At 39.2% G+C, this 15947-nt stretch overlaps 1 protein-coding gene across 11 annotated transcripts in view; it reads right to left on the reverse strand.

Annotated features, from left to right (window-relative positions):
- Positions 1-15947, reverse strand: part of PREX2 (phosphatidylinositol-3,4,5-trisphosphate dependent Rac exchange factor 2) — a 298158-nt gene that overhangs the window by 62452 nt on the left and 219759 nt on the right. For all 11 annotated transcript variants that reach the window (XM_082363375.1, XM_082363371.1, XM_082363367.1 and 8 more), the window contains one exon: positions 8413-8527. In XM_082363375.1, coding sequence (XP_082219501.1) covers positions 8413-8527 — 115 coding nt within the window. The remainder of the gene's footprint in view (positions 1-8412; positions 8528-15947) is intronic.

Below are 15947 nucleotides of genomic sequence, written 5' to 3' on the forward strand. Positions count from 1 at the left end.
TAATGGTGGCAATGCTTAATGGAATTACAGCATTTTTCAAATAAAGAAGAGATATGTTGCTCTCAAAAGTGCCACTATAATTTCAGCTTTGTCTGATCTTGTCTCATGTGAAATGTATGAACCTTGGCTACGCTGATGAATTTTCTCGGGAGAGGTCTCCAACAGACTCAGCATCTGTACCCTTCAAATGGCCCAGAATTTTCTGAATAGAAAATGAAGCAGACTGGATACTGGAATAAATTCAAAAAAATATCCCACCCAAAGAAGACCAATACATTGCAATTAATCTGATTTCCAATTCAATTCAACTATTTTTACGGTACTTACCATGTACCAAACACAGTGGGGAACTAGGACCTGGCTGCCCTCATATATACACAGGCAGGTAAATAGCCCACAAGTCAAAATCAAACAAATGAAAACAAAGAGGCTTTCAAAGAGTTTTAAGGAAGAAACCCAAGTAATTCCAGATGAGGCTATACCAGAAGGCTTCCTACAGGAAGACAATTTTGAGATGGGTCCTAAATAATTATACTCTTTCAGCACACGGAAATAGGGCTGGAGTGTGTCCTGAATGAACTGGGTTGAAAGAAGCTGAGGAAGAGCTGATGGTAAACGAGGGCATATTGATTCTGTTCCTACATTTGTTTCATGCCCCTCTTTCTCCTGAATTCCAGCCTCTGGAACACTTCATCTTTCTCCTCCCCCCTTTAGGATTTTCATACATACTATTCTCTCTGCTGGAAAATACCCCCTTCCCCACAACTTTATCTCCCATCTCCTCTCCCTTAAACACTGTAACCCCAACTTCTCTTTCAGAGAAAGAGTCACTTCCTCAAATAATTCATTCATGTCCCTGATACTTGGTGGGGGTGAAGGGTTTGTCAAATACAAGTATCCAGCAATTCCTTTAATTTTATATTGTGCAAGAATATGACACTTAAGTATAATTCTATTTTGTAAATATAGATCCTTTATATATGTCAGATATAGGAAAGAAACCTAGTACACTTTTAAGCATTGTAAACAAATTCAAATTCTTTGTAGATTTAGTTGTTTTCTCCTTCTACTGAAGAATCACTTCCCACGTTAAAAAAAAAAAAAAAAAAAAAGTACAACTCTGAAAACTCCATACTCCTAATCTGAAAACAGAAATAAAATGAATATACATATTTAGTTTACAGCTAGTCTTAGAGAAACAGAAATGTGGTTGTCTCTTAAGTTATAAAAAATGGAATTCGGCTGAAAGATAGGATGGAAAGCAAATATAAAACCGCTCTAGAGGAGATAACTATGCATCTGGAATGTTTCCAGTTAATTAAAAAAGAATAACTCTAAAATCTGCAGCTTTATAAAGAGAAACAATTGAAGGACAAAGGCATTATCTGTATTTTAATTGATATTCTCTCTCTGTCTCTCTGGCTCTCTCTCAGATTTTACTAAGTTCATACTCTTGTTGATTTAAGGTAGCGTTTCCACAGCTCCTCATCAATAGAAGCAAAATTTTCTGTTTCAAACGTGGGTATACTGTTTGCTATCAAAACAAGGAACGGGAAACAGTGTGTTATGAATTGAAGACTCTGAGGGAAGAAAGAGATGGGGTGGAAGATGTGCCTATAATGGAGCAGGACCCTATAGGGCCTTTGGGGGACAGACTCCTGCCCCCCACCATGTCCACCATCTGCCTCTTGCTTGTAGAAAAGGCCTCCAAGGCCTTCCCCAAGTTCCAAAGAATAAATTTAATCAGAGAAGTGAGAAAATGCAGAAACAAAGGAAAACAGCCAAGCAAGACAAAATAAAAATTGTTTAGCCATTAAATAAAGTCAAGGGTCTTTAGCTCCTCAAGAGCTACAGAGAATACTCTGAGCCATATCCTTAAGCTGTTTTGCAGATACTGAAACCCCCTCCAGGTGGAAGAACTTCACTGTATGCTGACCACAAGCACAAGCACTAGACCCCAGACAGGTTGGAACCAGAAGGCTGATGATGTCGACTCCCAATTACCTCACCACCAACCAATCAGAAGAATGTCCACGAGCTGATCACACACCCTGCAAGCCTCTCCCTCACCCTACCTTCAAAAACCTGTCTGTGAAAGCCATCGGGGAGTTCGGGCCTTTTGAGAATTAGCTGCCTGGACTCCTTGCTTGGTGACTGCATAAAATGCTGAACTCTCCTTGATTCTCCTTGACCACAACCCAGTGTCAGTGGATTGGCTTTACTGTGGATTAGGCAAGGGGACCCAAGTTTTGCTTGGGAACGTGCCTAGGACTGCAGATTGGATCGAAAGGCTGATGTCCTGCTGTTCTTTACTTTCTTATGCTGTTGGATAGTTGTAAAGACATGAAATGGTAGTAAGTCCATGCCATTCTTCATATCTGTCTCGTGCCAGGAGAACATACTCACTTTTTTTCCCTCCAGAGGTGGAGAGAAGTGACATATTTCACAGAGGTGCTATCATGGGAATGGCCAAAACACATACATGTTTCTGGCCAGACAATTCTCAGTTGAAAAAATTGTTCAAATATATGACTCTGAGATTGATATATGTGTAGCATTTCTTGCTAACATAAAATGTCTATCTTCCTTCTATTTGTTACATAAAATATATTTTGGCTTTTTGAAACTTTCTTTAAAGAAAATGTGCCATTCTTTATTGAAAAAGGCACACCTTAAGGGAATATATGCTTTGAATAATTTATTTGTCTGCTTTCTGTAAAGATGATGAATTTACATTTAGATATCCCAACTCATAAGCCCTAAGAAATTCAGTATGAAGCTTTACCAAAATATTAAATGATCTCAGTAACTAATATACAACTTGTTTCCTTTTGATTTTTCTTTTTTATTTTAATGTTGACTTTATACTGAAAATAATATTTGAAAAAAGCTCATCTAGACCCCTCAAACTGAAAGGAGTAATTTAATACGAGGAATATTATTCACATTTACATTTATCTCATTAGTCACCATGCAGTGGTGCCTTCTGCCAATAAACAGGATACATTAAAATGAAAGGGTTTGGTAATGGTAAATTACATTTACGTAAGGTAGGAAAAAATGAGGCTAATGGGGATGATGGCTCATGGCCAGAGGAAATACAAAGGAAAGCCTCAGTTAGAAAAGAGAGAATAAAATAGCATGAGCATGGTGAAGGCAGGGAATAAGAATGCCCCTCCTCCGGAATTCCTTGGTTAGAATTTCTGAGTTAGACATTTACATGCTGGACTTCTTAAGAGTCTGAAGGAAATCAATGAAGAACTTTACCTGACTTGGCACAGGAGGATATATTTTAGAAACAGCTGTAAGACATTTCTGCTGGCTCGATCCTGTTCACTGGGGGTAACAACTAATCCAGGGTGTCTGCAGGCAACCAGTGTCAGGGCTCTGATGCACGTGGCAAAGAGTCCCCAGGTGTACAACCTCATCTGAATTCCCCTGGAGACTGGAGGAGAAACTCTCAGAACAGCCAGCTGGCCTCGGCATGCTTCACTACTGCTTCCTGAAGACTTCAACCAGTTGAATTTTATTTGCAACAGATGCATGAGATATAACTGGACAGCAGGAATTCAATAAAAACCGTTCCAATGGCTTCTTTCCTTACAATAAAATCCAAACCTCCACAATGGCCTACAGCCCTACATAACCAGACCCCTACACATCTCTCTCAACACCTATCATCCTTCTCAATGTGCTAGGATCGCCCTGGCCACCTTTGTCTTCCTCACACATGATAACTTATTGCCATGACCTGTATGCGTCAATTCTCTGCTTTGGGAAAGATCTTCCCCCATACTCTGGCAAGGCCATCTAGCTGTGATTCAGGTTCCTTTCAAATACCACCTAAGGGACTTCCCTGGTGGTCCAGTGGTTAAGACTCCTCGCTTCCAGTGCAGGGGGCACAGGTTCGATCCCTGGTCGGGGAACTAAGATCCCGAATGCCACTCTACATGACCAAAACAAAAAAGAAATACCATCTAATGTTTAAGTCCTTCCTAACTACCTTCTCTAAATGACCAACCTCCTACTATAGAAACTAGTTTTAGATTTTCTTCATTGCACTTTTCACTATCTGCAATATGTTGCTTATGGATTTATTTGCTCATTTTTTTGTCTTGCCCATTCTCACAAGAATGGAAACCTCATGAACATTCAGTGAAGAAATGGTACAGAATCAGAGCAATTGGAGGCATTTGATAATATCTGACACCAAACCTTCATAACAGAAAATTTGTTTGTAGTGTATAATGTTCACTCCATTCACTGAGATGGCCTAATATAGTACAAAAATTATGGACTTTAAAGAGAAAAACGTCTTTGATTTAAATCCTGGTTTCACCACTTATTATCTGGGTAAACTTGTGTAACTTCTCTTTAAAATGGAAATGATAATACAGAACTCACTGGCTTATTAAATAATCCATATAACTTACCTAGTATTGTTACTGACTTCTAACGTGTTCTTAAAAATTGGTAGGTATTATGGCTACATTATATTTTCTTTTAAGTAGCAAATTATTTCTACCTATTCTTTGCTGTTCTGAAGAAACCTCTGTAACTGAAGTGGAATCCATTGTTTCAGCTTGTCCAGTATTCTTACCCTGTGCTTTCTGTGACAGCCCACTGGTCTTCTGTGATGCTAAGCCCACCTAGGAATAGGCACATGACTCAGGTCTGGCTAATGAGACCAGGTCCTTTGCTGGAACCTTTAGTTGTTGGGGGTGGGAGGGATGGAGGGGGCACCTTCTCTTCTTCTTTGAATGCAACACTGGTCTGTAGTGACCATCTTTACCCAAATGTGAAACAAGTCTGCCTGAAAATGAAGCCCACACAGAGGAAAGGAGTACCAAGAAGAGACAGAGAGAGAAAGAGTATCTTGAAGACCCATACCCCTGGATCCAGCTGTGCCTGAAGCAGCCATATCCCCTGGATATACCTGTTAAATAAGCCAATCCATTATTTTGTTTATGCCAGTTTGAGTTTGGTTTCTGAAACTTGTAATCTAAACAATGCTTTCCAATAAAATATTAGCTTATTTATGTTTGTTTGTTGTAAGGCCTTTGTATGTTTGCTTCCAGATAATAATTTTAAACCATGTGTCTTACCACGTCACTCTTCTGCTCAAAGCATTTAGTGATTTCTTATTTCCTTATGTTTGTTTGTTGTGAGGCCTTTTCTGATGTCTAATTAGTAAATAAACAAATTAACATCCAGAATGAAACGGTTTTCAGTGAAAGTGTTAAAAAGGCTCTAGGGCTATGAGGAACTAGCGACACCTGAGGGCTATTTTTTTTAAGGCAGACATTAAGAGCTCCTTTAAAGAAATGGTCAATGTCAGCCTTTGGCTCTGAAAACCAAGAACAGATTGTTCAAAAGCAATCTCTGAGTCTTTGTGGTTACAAGTAACAGGAAAAATTAAGGAAGAAATTAACACCCTTATTCAAGAAATCAGCAGGAAGAGAAGGCATTACTGGGAGTGAAGAGGAAGATAATTGTCTTCCTGTGCAAAGGAAATCTAATATGCAGCAAGAAGGATATATAGCTGGTAACTGCTGACAAGGGCACACAATTTGTACTGAGACCTCTGTACTTTTAAAACTGCTTTCTTCAGGAAAGATACATTAAAATGTTTTCTTATGTGAAGAGGATAGCATGCAATTAATGCACACAGGCTGTTTTTCTTAACAAAGAATCTTAAACATCTTTTCATGTATCTGTTATATATGAGCATATATTTCTGTTTAAAAAAAAGATCCACAGGCATGTGAAAGCTATGCCTCATCCCCCGCTTCTCTCTGCTAGTTATAGCTAGATAATTTAATGCAACTAAACATATACTTATGGAGAGCTTCCTATGCAAAATACTTGATAAACACAATGGGAAACAGTAAGATAAACTTAACCCTCATCTCAAAAGGGCTTACAACAGAATAAAGAAGGAATCTGTACACGTAACTGTATCATCAGGAAGAAGAACTGAATTCTATAATAGCCATAAAGTAAAAGAAAGTATTAAAATGGAAGACTGGAAGGGAAATCTGACATTCATTTAGCCTCAGGCAGTGACTCTGAAATTTGAGTGTGAGTTGATGAAAATCACCTGGAAGGCTTGTCCCAACACATATTGCTGGGCCCACCCAGGAGATGTTTTCTTTTTTGTTTTTTTTTTAAATTGAAGGCAAGCTTTTTTTTTTTTTAATTTATTTAATTTATTTATTTATGGCTGTGTTGGGTCCTCGTTTCTGTGTGAGGGCTTTCTCTAGTTGTGGCAAGCGGGGGCCACTCTTCATCGCGGTGCGCGGGCCTCTCACCACCGCAGCCTCACTTGTTGCGGAGCACAGGCTCCAGATGCACAGGCTCAGTAGCTGTGGCTCACGGGCCCAGTTGCTCTGTGGCATGTGGGATCTTCCCAGACCAGGGCTCGAACCCGTGTCCCCTGCATTGGCAGGCAGATTCTCAACCACTGCGCCACCAGGGAAGCCCCCAGGAGATGTTTTTAACAAGTTTGCAGATGATACTGATGCTGCTGGTCTGAGGATCATTCTTTGACTCCCCGATCCAGGGAACTGGTTTTCAATTCAATCTCCTAGGCGACTTCTAAAAAATTGGATACCCGGGCCTCATCCCAGCCCAATAATAGAAGAAAAATATTTTATGAAGGACACTATCTTAGAGTTGGATATTGACTCATATAAATAGTAGCTTTATAGACATTTGGAGACAGGAAGCAGATGCTAAGTGAAGCGTGGAAAGTCAGGGAAGAAGGACAGTCGAGGGTGTGGTTAGAAACGAAGGGAGCACGGCCTGGCTGGCACACAGGCAGAGAAAGGAAGTCTTAGACCAAGTCATAAAAGACCTTGACTGCCAGGCTAAGGAGCCTGTGACTCCTTTTGGGGGAAATAAGAAATCACTAAATGCTTCGAGCAGAAGAGTGACGTGGTAAGACACATGGTTTAAAATTATTATCTGGAAGCAAAATCCTAAGTAGATTAGAACAACACTGGTTCTTAGAGACGGGAGATTATTTGGGATGCTACGGCAATCGTCCAGACCCATTTTCTCAAACTGAACTCGGGATGTATTCTCAGGGCCCACATGTTCTATATAAATGCTTTCATTCTGTATCCTTATTTGAAAGATAACCTAAGAATATATTTTATCAGTTATGAAGGCAAAACTTTTCTTTTATGCTAATGGTACTCAAATGAGAGATGTTCACAAGATGCGACTTATCTTCTTAAGACAGTATTTCTTAGGAGACACGGTATTGAAGAATTCAATTTTCACTTTTTTTTTTTTTTTTTTCCTGTGAAAGGGGTCAGTCCATTATATGTCTTAAAGAAATAGTGATCTAGACAAGGTAACAAAATTAGGGTAGTCTAAGAGACATTTTAGTCAGAATCATCAGGATCTCCAACTACATTTTAGGAGCAAAAGAAAATGAGAAATCAAACAGATATTGGGGGTTTGAGGCTGAGAACTTGAGAAGATGACAAAATGATGGTATGAAATAAAGAACCTAGGAAAAGGGACAGGTTTGTGTGAGGTGAGGGTAAGGGGATAATGCATTCAAAGTGAAACAAAGCCGACCCGGTAGTAATCACAAGAACCAACGCCTCCACGCACCAGGAATTTTAGGAGTTAATTTATCTTCACAGTTTAGCCATATCGTAGACAAAACCAAAAAAAAAAAAATCACAATAGTATTTTTGAGTTACTAAGGCCTATGGTAGAACAAATGTATTTTTCTTTTAAAAATAAAAGCCATAATCGGTTAGTAATTTTAAAAGGTGACCTGTTAACACAGTAACTTATAAAAGGGAGCTATATATGCTAATAATTGGTTGAAAATTGAAGCTTCTAAATTATAATATCTTTCACTTACTGTGATTAATTTTTCCCTGCCATTGATCATAATACCAGCAAGATTATTTTTAGAGGAAAAAACAATAAAACGTAATATTATCTGAAAGTAGATACTTTTTCCAATACCAAGTAGTACCTTTTTTATCATATCTTCCATGTTAAACATATTCATCTCTTGGTGTCAGGGTGCCAGCTGTTTAATGGTACATAAAGGAACCTATTTTACCTTTAATCCACTGAACCTCCTAGGAGACACCACTATAAAGCAATGCTTTTTTTCCCTGGAAACGGTCTACTAAATAATTAATCTCTTGATCTTCTTCAGAAATTAAGACAACAGCATGAAAAGTTTTAAAATTTTTTTCTACTTTATTTGCAAAAAGTGTACCCCTTAGAATATCTGAAACATTAAACCCTAAATAAGAGGACTTTATATCAAAAGAAATATCATCATCAATCATCTAATACAATGAATAACATCAAAAGCTTTATTCATCTGCTCTTGTTAAAACTGGAAATTCTTCTGTTAATTGAACAATGACATACCTGAGCTTCTGGTTGTACTGTTTGACCTTTTCCAGGGAGGCTGCATTTATTTGGGCTTGAAATTCTTCCACCAAAACATTGTCTCTATAATAATATCCTTCCATGCTCTCCAGTGCTGTGAAAACAAGTAAATGTACTTTTCATGTGATTTTATAACACAATTTCTCCACAGTTAGTGTAATCTTATTATTAGTAAATGTATTAAACAGCACCAAATATGACCACATATGCAAGAAACAAGCTTTAACCAGTCCAAAAATAAATAAAAATCATTTTTCTGCTCAAAATAAATATCAAACATTTGGTAATTATCTCTGTTAAGTAGGCAAAGGTAATTTCTAACTTACACTGTCTTCTATTCTTTTAAAAATTTTGTGTATGTTCTTTGCGAAGCTAAACTCAAACTTAATATATATTATTTACACATATATAAACACACAAATGTATATATACACATACATAAACACAACATATATATACATATATATGGACATGAATGAGAGGCAGAAATGTGTATTAACATACATAAGAGTAAAAAAATTGAATTTGTCACTCTCCATGCATATTCACATTCTCTTGCAGCTGCAATTAGATTATGAAATAAGTATAGATAAAGGAGGAGGACCTTCAAGATGGCGGAGTAGTAAGACGTGGAGATCGTCTTCCTCCCCACAAATACACCAGAAATACGTCTATATGTGGAACAACTCCTACAGAACACCTACTGAAAGCTGGCAGAAGACCTCAGACTTCCCAAAAGGCAAGAAACTCCCCACGCACCTGGGTAGGGCAAAAGAAAAAGGAAAAAACAGAGACAAAAGAATAGGGATGGGACCTGCACCTCTGGGAGGGAGCTGTGAAGGAGGAAAAGCTTCAACACACTAGGAAGCCCCTTCGCGGGTGGAGACTGCGGGTGGCGGGGGGGGGAAGCTTCGGAGCCACGGAGGAGAGCGCAGGAACAGCGGTGAAGAGGGCAAAGCGGAGAGATTCCCGCAAAGAGGAGCGCTGCTGACCAGCACTCACCAGCCCGAGAGGCTTGTCTGTGCACCTGCCGAGGCGGGCGGGGGCTGGGAGCTGAGACTCGGGCTTCGGAGGTCGGATCACAGGGAGAGGACTGGGGTTGGCTGCGTGAACACAGCCTGAAGGGGGTAGTGCACCACAGGTAGCCGGGAGGGAGTCCAGGAAAAAGTCTGGAACCACCTAAGAGGCAAGAGACCATTGTTTTGGGGTGCGCAAGGAGAGGAGATTCAGAGCACCGCCTAAAAGAGCTCCAGAGATGGGCGCGAGCCGCGGCTATCAGCGTGGACCCCAGAGACGGGCATGAGACGCTAAGGCTGCTGCTGCAGCCACCAAGAAGCCTGTGTGCAAGCACAGGTCACTATCCACACCTCCCCTCCCAGGAGCCTGTGCAGCCCGCCACCGCCAGGGTCCTGTGATCCAGGGACAACTTCCCCGGGAGAACGCAGGGGGCGCCTCAGGCTGGTGCAACGTCAAGCTGGCCTCTGCCACCACAGGCTCGCCCCACATTCTGTACCCCTCCGTCCCCCCAGCCTGAGAGAACCAGAGCCCTCTAAACAGCTGCTCCTTTAACCCTGTCGTGTCTGAGCAAAGAACAGACGCCCTCAGGTGACCTACACGCAGAGGCGGGGCCAAATCCAAAGCTGAACCCTGGGAGCTGTGCGAACAAAGAAGAGAAAGGGAAATTTCTCTGCGCAAGCTCAGGAGCAGCGGATTAAATCCCCACAGTCAACCTGAGGTACCCTACATCTGTGGAATACCTGAATACACAATGAATTATCCAAAAATTGAGGTGGTGGACTTTGGGAGCAACTGTAGACTGGGAGTTTGCTGTATGTGACTGACTACTTTCTGATTTACATGTTTATCTTAGTTTAGTTTTTAGCGCTTGTTATCATTGGTTGATTTGTTTATTGGTTTGGTTGCTCTCCTTTTTTATTTTTTATTTTTATTTTCTATTTTTTATTACTTTTTATTTTAATAATTTTTAAAAAATTTTTTATTTTAATAACTTTATTTTATTTTATTTTTTCCTTTCTTTCTTTTTTTTCTCCCTTTTTTTCTGAGCTGTGTGGCTGACAGGGTCTTGGTGCTCTGCCCAGGTGTCAGGCCTGAGCCTCTGAGGTGGGAGAGCCGAGTTCAGGACATTGGTCCACCAGAGACCTCCTGGCCCCATGTAACATTAATTGGCGAGAGCTCTCCCAGAGACCTCTGTCTCAACACTAAGGCCCAGCTCCACTCAATGACCAGCAAGCTCAAGTGCTGGACATCCCATGCCAAACAACTAGCAAGACAGGAACACAACCTCACCCATTAGAAGAGAGGCTGCCTACAATCATAATAAGGTCACAGACACCCCAAAACACACCACTGGACGCGGTCCTACCCACCAGAAAGACAAGATCCAGCCTCATCCACCAGAACACAGGCACCAGCCCCCTCTACCAGGAAGGCTACACACCCACTGAACCAACCTTACCCACAGGGGGCAGACACCAAAAAAAACCGGGAAGTATGAACCTGCAGTCTGCGAAAAGGAGACCCCAAACACAGTAAGTTAGCAAAATGAGAAGACAGAGAAGTACGCAGCAGATAAGGAGCAAGGTAAAAACCCAACAGACCAAACAAATGAAGAGGAAATAGGCAGTCTACCTGAAAAAGAATTAAGAGTAATGATAGGAAAATGATCCGAAATCTAGGAAATAGAATGCAGAAAATACAAGAAACGTTCAACAAGGACCTAGAAGAACTAAAGAGCAAACAAACAATGATAAACAACACAATAAATGAAATTAAAAATTCTCTAGAAGGTATCAATAACAGAATAACTGAGGCAGAAAAACGGATAAGTGACCTGGAAGATAAAATAGTGGAAATAATTACCGCAGAGCAGAATAAAGAAAAAAGAATGAAAAGAATTGAGGACAGTCTCAGAGACCTCTGGGACAACATTAAATGCACCAACATTTGAATTATAGGAGTCCCAGAAGAAGAAGAGAAAAAGAAAGGGACTGAGAAAATATTTGAAGAGATTATAGTTGAAAACTTCCTTAATATGGGAAAGGTAATACTCAATCAAGTCCAGGAAGCACAGAGAGTCCCATACAGGAAAAATCCAAGGAGAACACGCCAAGACACATATTAATCAAACAATCAAAAATTAAATATAAAGAAAAAACATTAAAAGCAGCAAGGGGAAAACAACAAATAACATACAAAGGAATCGCTATAAGGTTAACAGCTGATCTTTCAGCAGAAACTCTGCAAGCCAGAAGGGAGTGGCAGGACATATTTAAAGTCATGAAAGGGAAAAACCTACAACCAAGATTACTCTACCCAGCAAGGATCTCATTCAGATTTGACAGAGAAATTAAAATCTTTACAGACAAGCAAAAGCTAAGAGAATTCAGCACCACCAAACCAGCTTTACAACAAATGCTAAAGGAACTTCTCTAGGCAGGAAACACAAGAGAAGGAAAAGACCTGCAATAACAAACCCAAAACAATTAAGAAAATGGTCATAGGAACATACATATCGATAATTACCTTAAATGTAAATGGATTAAATGCTCCAACCAAAAGACATAGACTGGCTGAATGGATACAAAAACAAGACCCGTATATATGCTGTCTACAAGAGACCCACTTCAGACCTAGGGACACATACAGACTGACAGTGAGGGGATGGAAAAAGATATTCCATGCAAATGGAAATCAGAAGAAAGCTGGAGTAGCAATTCCCATATCAGACAAAATAGACTTTAAAATAAAGACTATTACAAGAGACAAAGAAGGACACTACATAATGATCAAGGGATCAATACAAGAAGAAGATGTAACAATTGTAAATATTTATGCACCCAACATAGGAGCACCCCAATACTTAAGGCATATGCTAACAGCCATAAAAGGGGAAATCAAAGTAACACAATCATAGTGGGGACTTTAACACCCCACTTTCACCAATGGACAGATAATCCAAAATGAAAATAAATAAGGAAACACAAGCTTTAAATGACACATTAAACAAGATGGACTTAATTGATATTTATAGGATGTTCCATCCAAAAACAACAGAATACACTTTCTTCTCAAGTGCTCATGGAACATTCTCCAGGATAGTTCATATCTTGGGTCACAAAGCAAGCCTTGGTAAATTTAAGAAAATTGAAATCGTATCAAGTATCTTTTCCGACCACAATGCTATGAGACTAGATATCAATTACAGGAAAAAAACTGTATGAAATACAAACCCATGGAGGCTAAACAATACATTACTAAATAACCAAGAGATCACTAAAGAAATCAAAGAGGAAATCTAAAAATACCTAGAGACAAATGACAATGAAAACACGATGGCTCAAACCCTACGGGATGCAGCAAAAGCAGTTCTAAGAGGGAAGTTTATAGCAATACAATCCTACCTCAAGAAACAAGAAACATCTCAAATAAATAACCTAACCTTACACCTAAAGCAATTAGAGAAAGAAGAACAAAAAACCCCAAAGTTAGCAGAAGGAAAGAAATCATAAATATCAGATCAGAAATAAATGAAAAAGAATTCAAGGAAACAATAGCAAAGATCAATAAAACTAAAAGCTGGTTCTTTGAGAAGATAAACAAAATTGATAAACTATTAGCCAGAGTCATCAAGAAAAAAAGGGGGAAGACTCAAATCAATAGAATTAGAAATGAAAAAGGAGAAGTAACAACTGATACTGCAGAAATACAAAGGATCATGAGAGATTACTACAAGCAACTCTGTGCCAATAAAATGGACAACCTGGAAGAAATAGACAAATTCTTAGAAAAGCACAACCTTCCGAGACTGAAACAAGAAGAAATAGAAAATATAAACAGACCAATCACAAGCACTGAAATTGAAACTGTGATTAAAAATCTTCCAAAAAACAAAAGCTCAGGACCAGATGGCTTCACAGGCGAATTCTACCAAACATGTAGAAAAGAGCTAACACCCAAGCTTCTCAAACTCTTCCAAAATATAGCAGAGGGAGGAACACTCCCAAACTCATTCTACAAGGCCACCATCACCCTGATAACAAAAGCAGACAAAGATGTCACAAAAAAAGAAAACTACAGGCCAATATCACTGATGAACACAGATGCAAAAATCTGCAACAAAATACTAGCAAACAGAACCCAACAGCACAGTAAAAGAATCATATACCATGATCAAGTGGGGTTTATCCCAGGAATGCAAGGATTCTTCAGTATATGCAAATCAATCAATGTGATACAACACATTAACAAATTGAAGGAGAAAAACCATATGATCATCTCAATAGATGCAGAAAAAGATTTTAACAAAATTGAACAGCCATTTATGATAAAAACCCTCCAGAAAGTAGGCATAGAGGGAACTTACCTCAACATAATAAAGGCCATATATGACAAAACCACAGCCGACATCGTTCTCAATGGTGAAAAACTGAAACCATTTCCACTAAGATCAGGAACAAGGCAAGGCTGTGCACTCTCACCACTATTATTCCACATAGTTTTGGAAGCTTTAGCCCCAGCAATCAGAGATGAAAAAGAAATAAAAGGAATCCAAATCGGAAAAGAAGAAGTAAAACTGTCACTGTTTGCAGATGACATGATACTATACATAGAGAATCCTAAAGATGCTACCATAAAACCACTAGAGGTAATCAATGAATGTGGTAAACTAGCAGGATACAAAATTAATGCATAGAAATCTCTAGCATTCCTATACACTAATGATGAAAAATCTGAAAGAGAAATTAAGGAAACACTCCCATTTACCATTGCAACAAAAAGAATAAAATACCTAGGAATAAACCTACTAAAGGAGACAAAAGACCTGGCTGCAGAAAACTATAAGATACTGATGAAAGAAATTAAAGATGATACAAACAGATGGAGAGATATACCATGTACTTGGATTGGAAGAATCTGCATTGTGAAAAATGACTATACTACCCAAAGCAACCTACAAATTCAATACAATCCCTATCAAATTACCAAAGGCAGTTTTCAGAGAACTAGAACAAAAAATTTCATAATTTGTATGGAAACAGAAAAGACCCAAAATAGCCAAAGCAATCTTGAGAAAGAAAATCGGAGCCAGAGGAATCAGGCTCCCTGACTTCAGACTATACTACAAAGCTACAGTAATCAAGACAGTATGGTACTGGCACAAAAACGAAATACAGATCAATGGAACAGGATATAAAGCCCAGAGCTAAACCCACGCACATATGGTCACCTTACCTTTGATAAAAGAGGCAAGTATATACAATGGAGAAAAGACATCCTCTTCAATAAGTGGTGCTGGGAAAACTGGACAGCTACATGTAAAGGAATGAAATTAGAACATTCCCTAACACAAAAATGTACTCAAAATGGATTAAAGACCTAAATGTAAGGCCAGACAGTATAAAACTCTCAGAGGAAAACATAGGCTGAACACTCTATGTCATAAGTCATAGCAAGATCCTTTTTGACCCACCTCCTAGCGAAAGGGAAATAAAAACAAAAATAAACAAATGCTACCTAATGAAACTTAAAAGCTTTTGCACAGCAAAGGAAACCATAAATAAGACAAAAAGACAACCCTCATAATGGGAGAAAATATTTGCAAATGAAGCAACTGACAAGGGATTAATCTCCAAAATAAAGAAGCAGCTCATGCACCTCAATGTCAAAAAAACAAACAACCCAATCCAAAAATAGGCAGAAGACCTAAATAGACATTTCTCCAAAGAAGATATACAGATTGCCAACAAACACATGAAGGATGCTCAACATCACTAATCATTAGAGAAATGCAAATCAAAACTACAGTGAGGTATCACCTCACACCAGTCAGAATGGCCATCATCAAAAAATCTACAAACAATAAATGCTGGAGAGGGTGTGGAGGAAAGGGAACCCTCTTGCACTCTTGGTGGGAATGTAAATTGATACAGCTACTATGGAGAACAGTATGGATGTTCCTTAAAAAACTAAAAAGAGAACTACCATATGATCCAGCAATCCGACTACTGGGCACATACCCTGAAAAAACCGTAATCCCAAAAGAGTCATGTACCACAATGTTCACTGCAGCACTATTTACAATAGCGAGGACATGGAAGCAACCTAAGTGTCCATCGACAGACAAATGGATAAAGAAGATGTGGGGCATATATACTGGACTCTAGGACACGGGGAGGGGGAAGGGTAAGCTGGGACGAAGTGAGAGAGTGGCATGGACATACATACACTACCAAATGTAAAACAGATAGCTAGTGGGAAGCAGCCGCATAGCACAGGGAGATCAGCTCAGTGCTTTGTGACCACCTAGAGGGGTGGGATAGGGAGGGTGGGAGGGAGATGCAAGAGGGAGGAGATATGGGGATATATGTATATGTATAGCTGATTCACCTTGTTATACAGCAGCAACTAACACGACAATGTAAAGCAATTATACTCCAATAAAGATGTTAAAAAATAAATAAATAAAAACAACACTGACAAACAAAAAAAAAGAT

The sequence above is a fragment of the Balaenoptera borealis genome (assembly GCF_965194805.1).
Source record: "Balaenoptera borealis genome assembly, chromosome: 17".
In the NCBI taxonomy this organism is placed as follows: domain Eukaryota; kingdom Metazoa; phylum Chordata; class Mammalia; order Artiodactyla; family Balaenopteridae; genus Balaenoptera; species Balaenoptera borealis.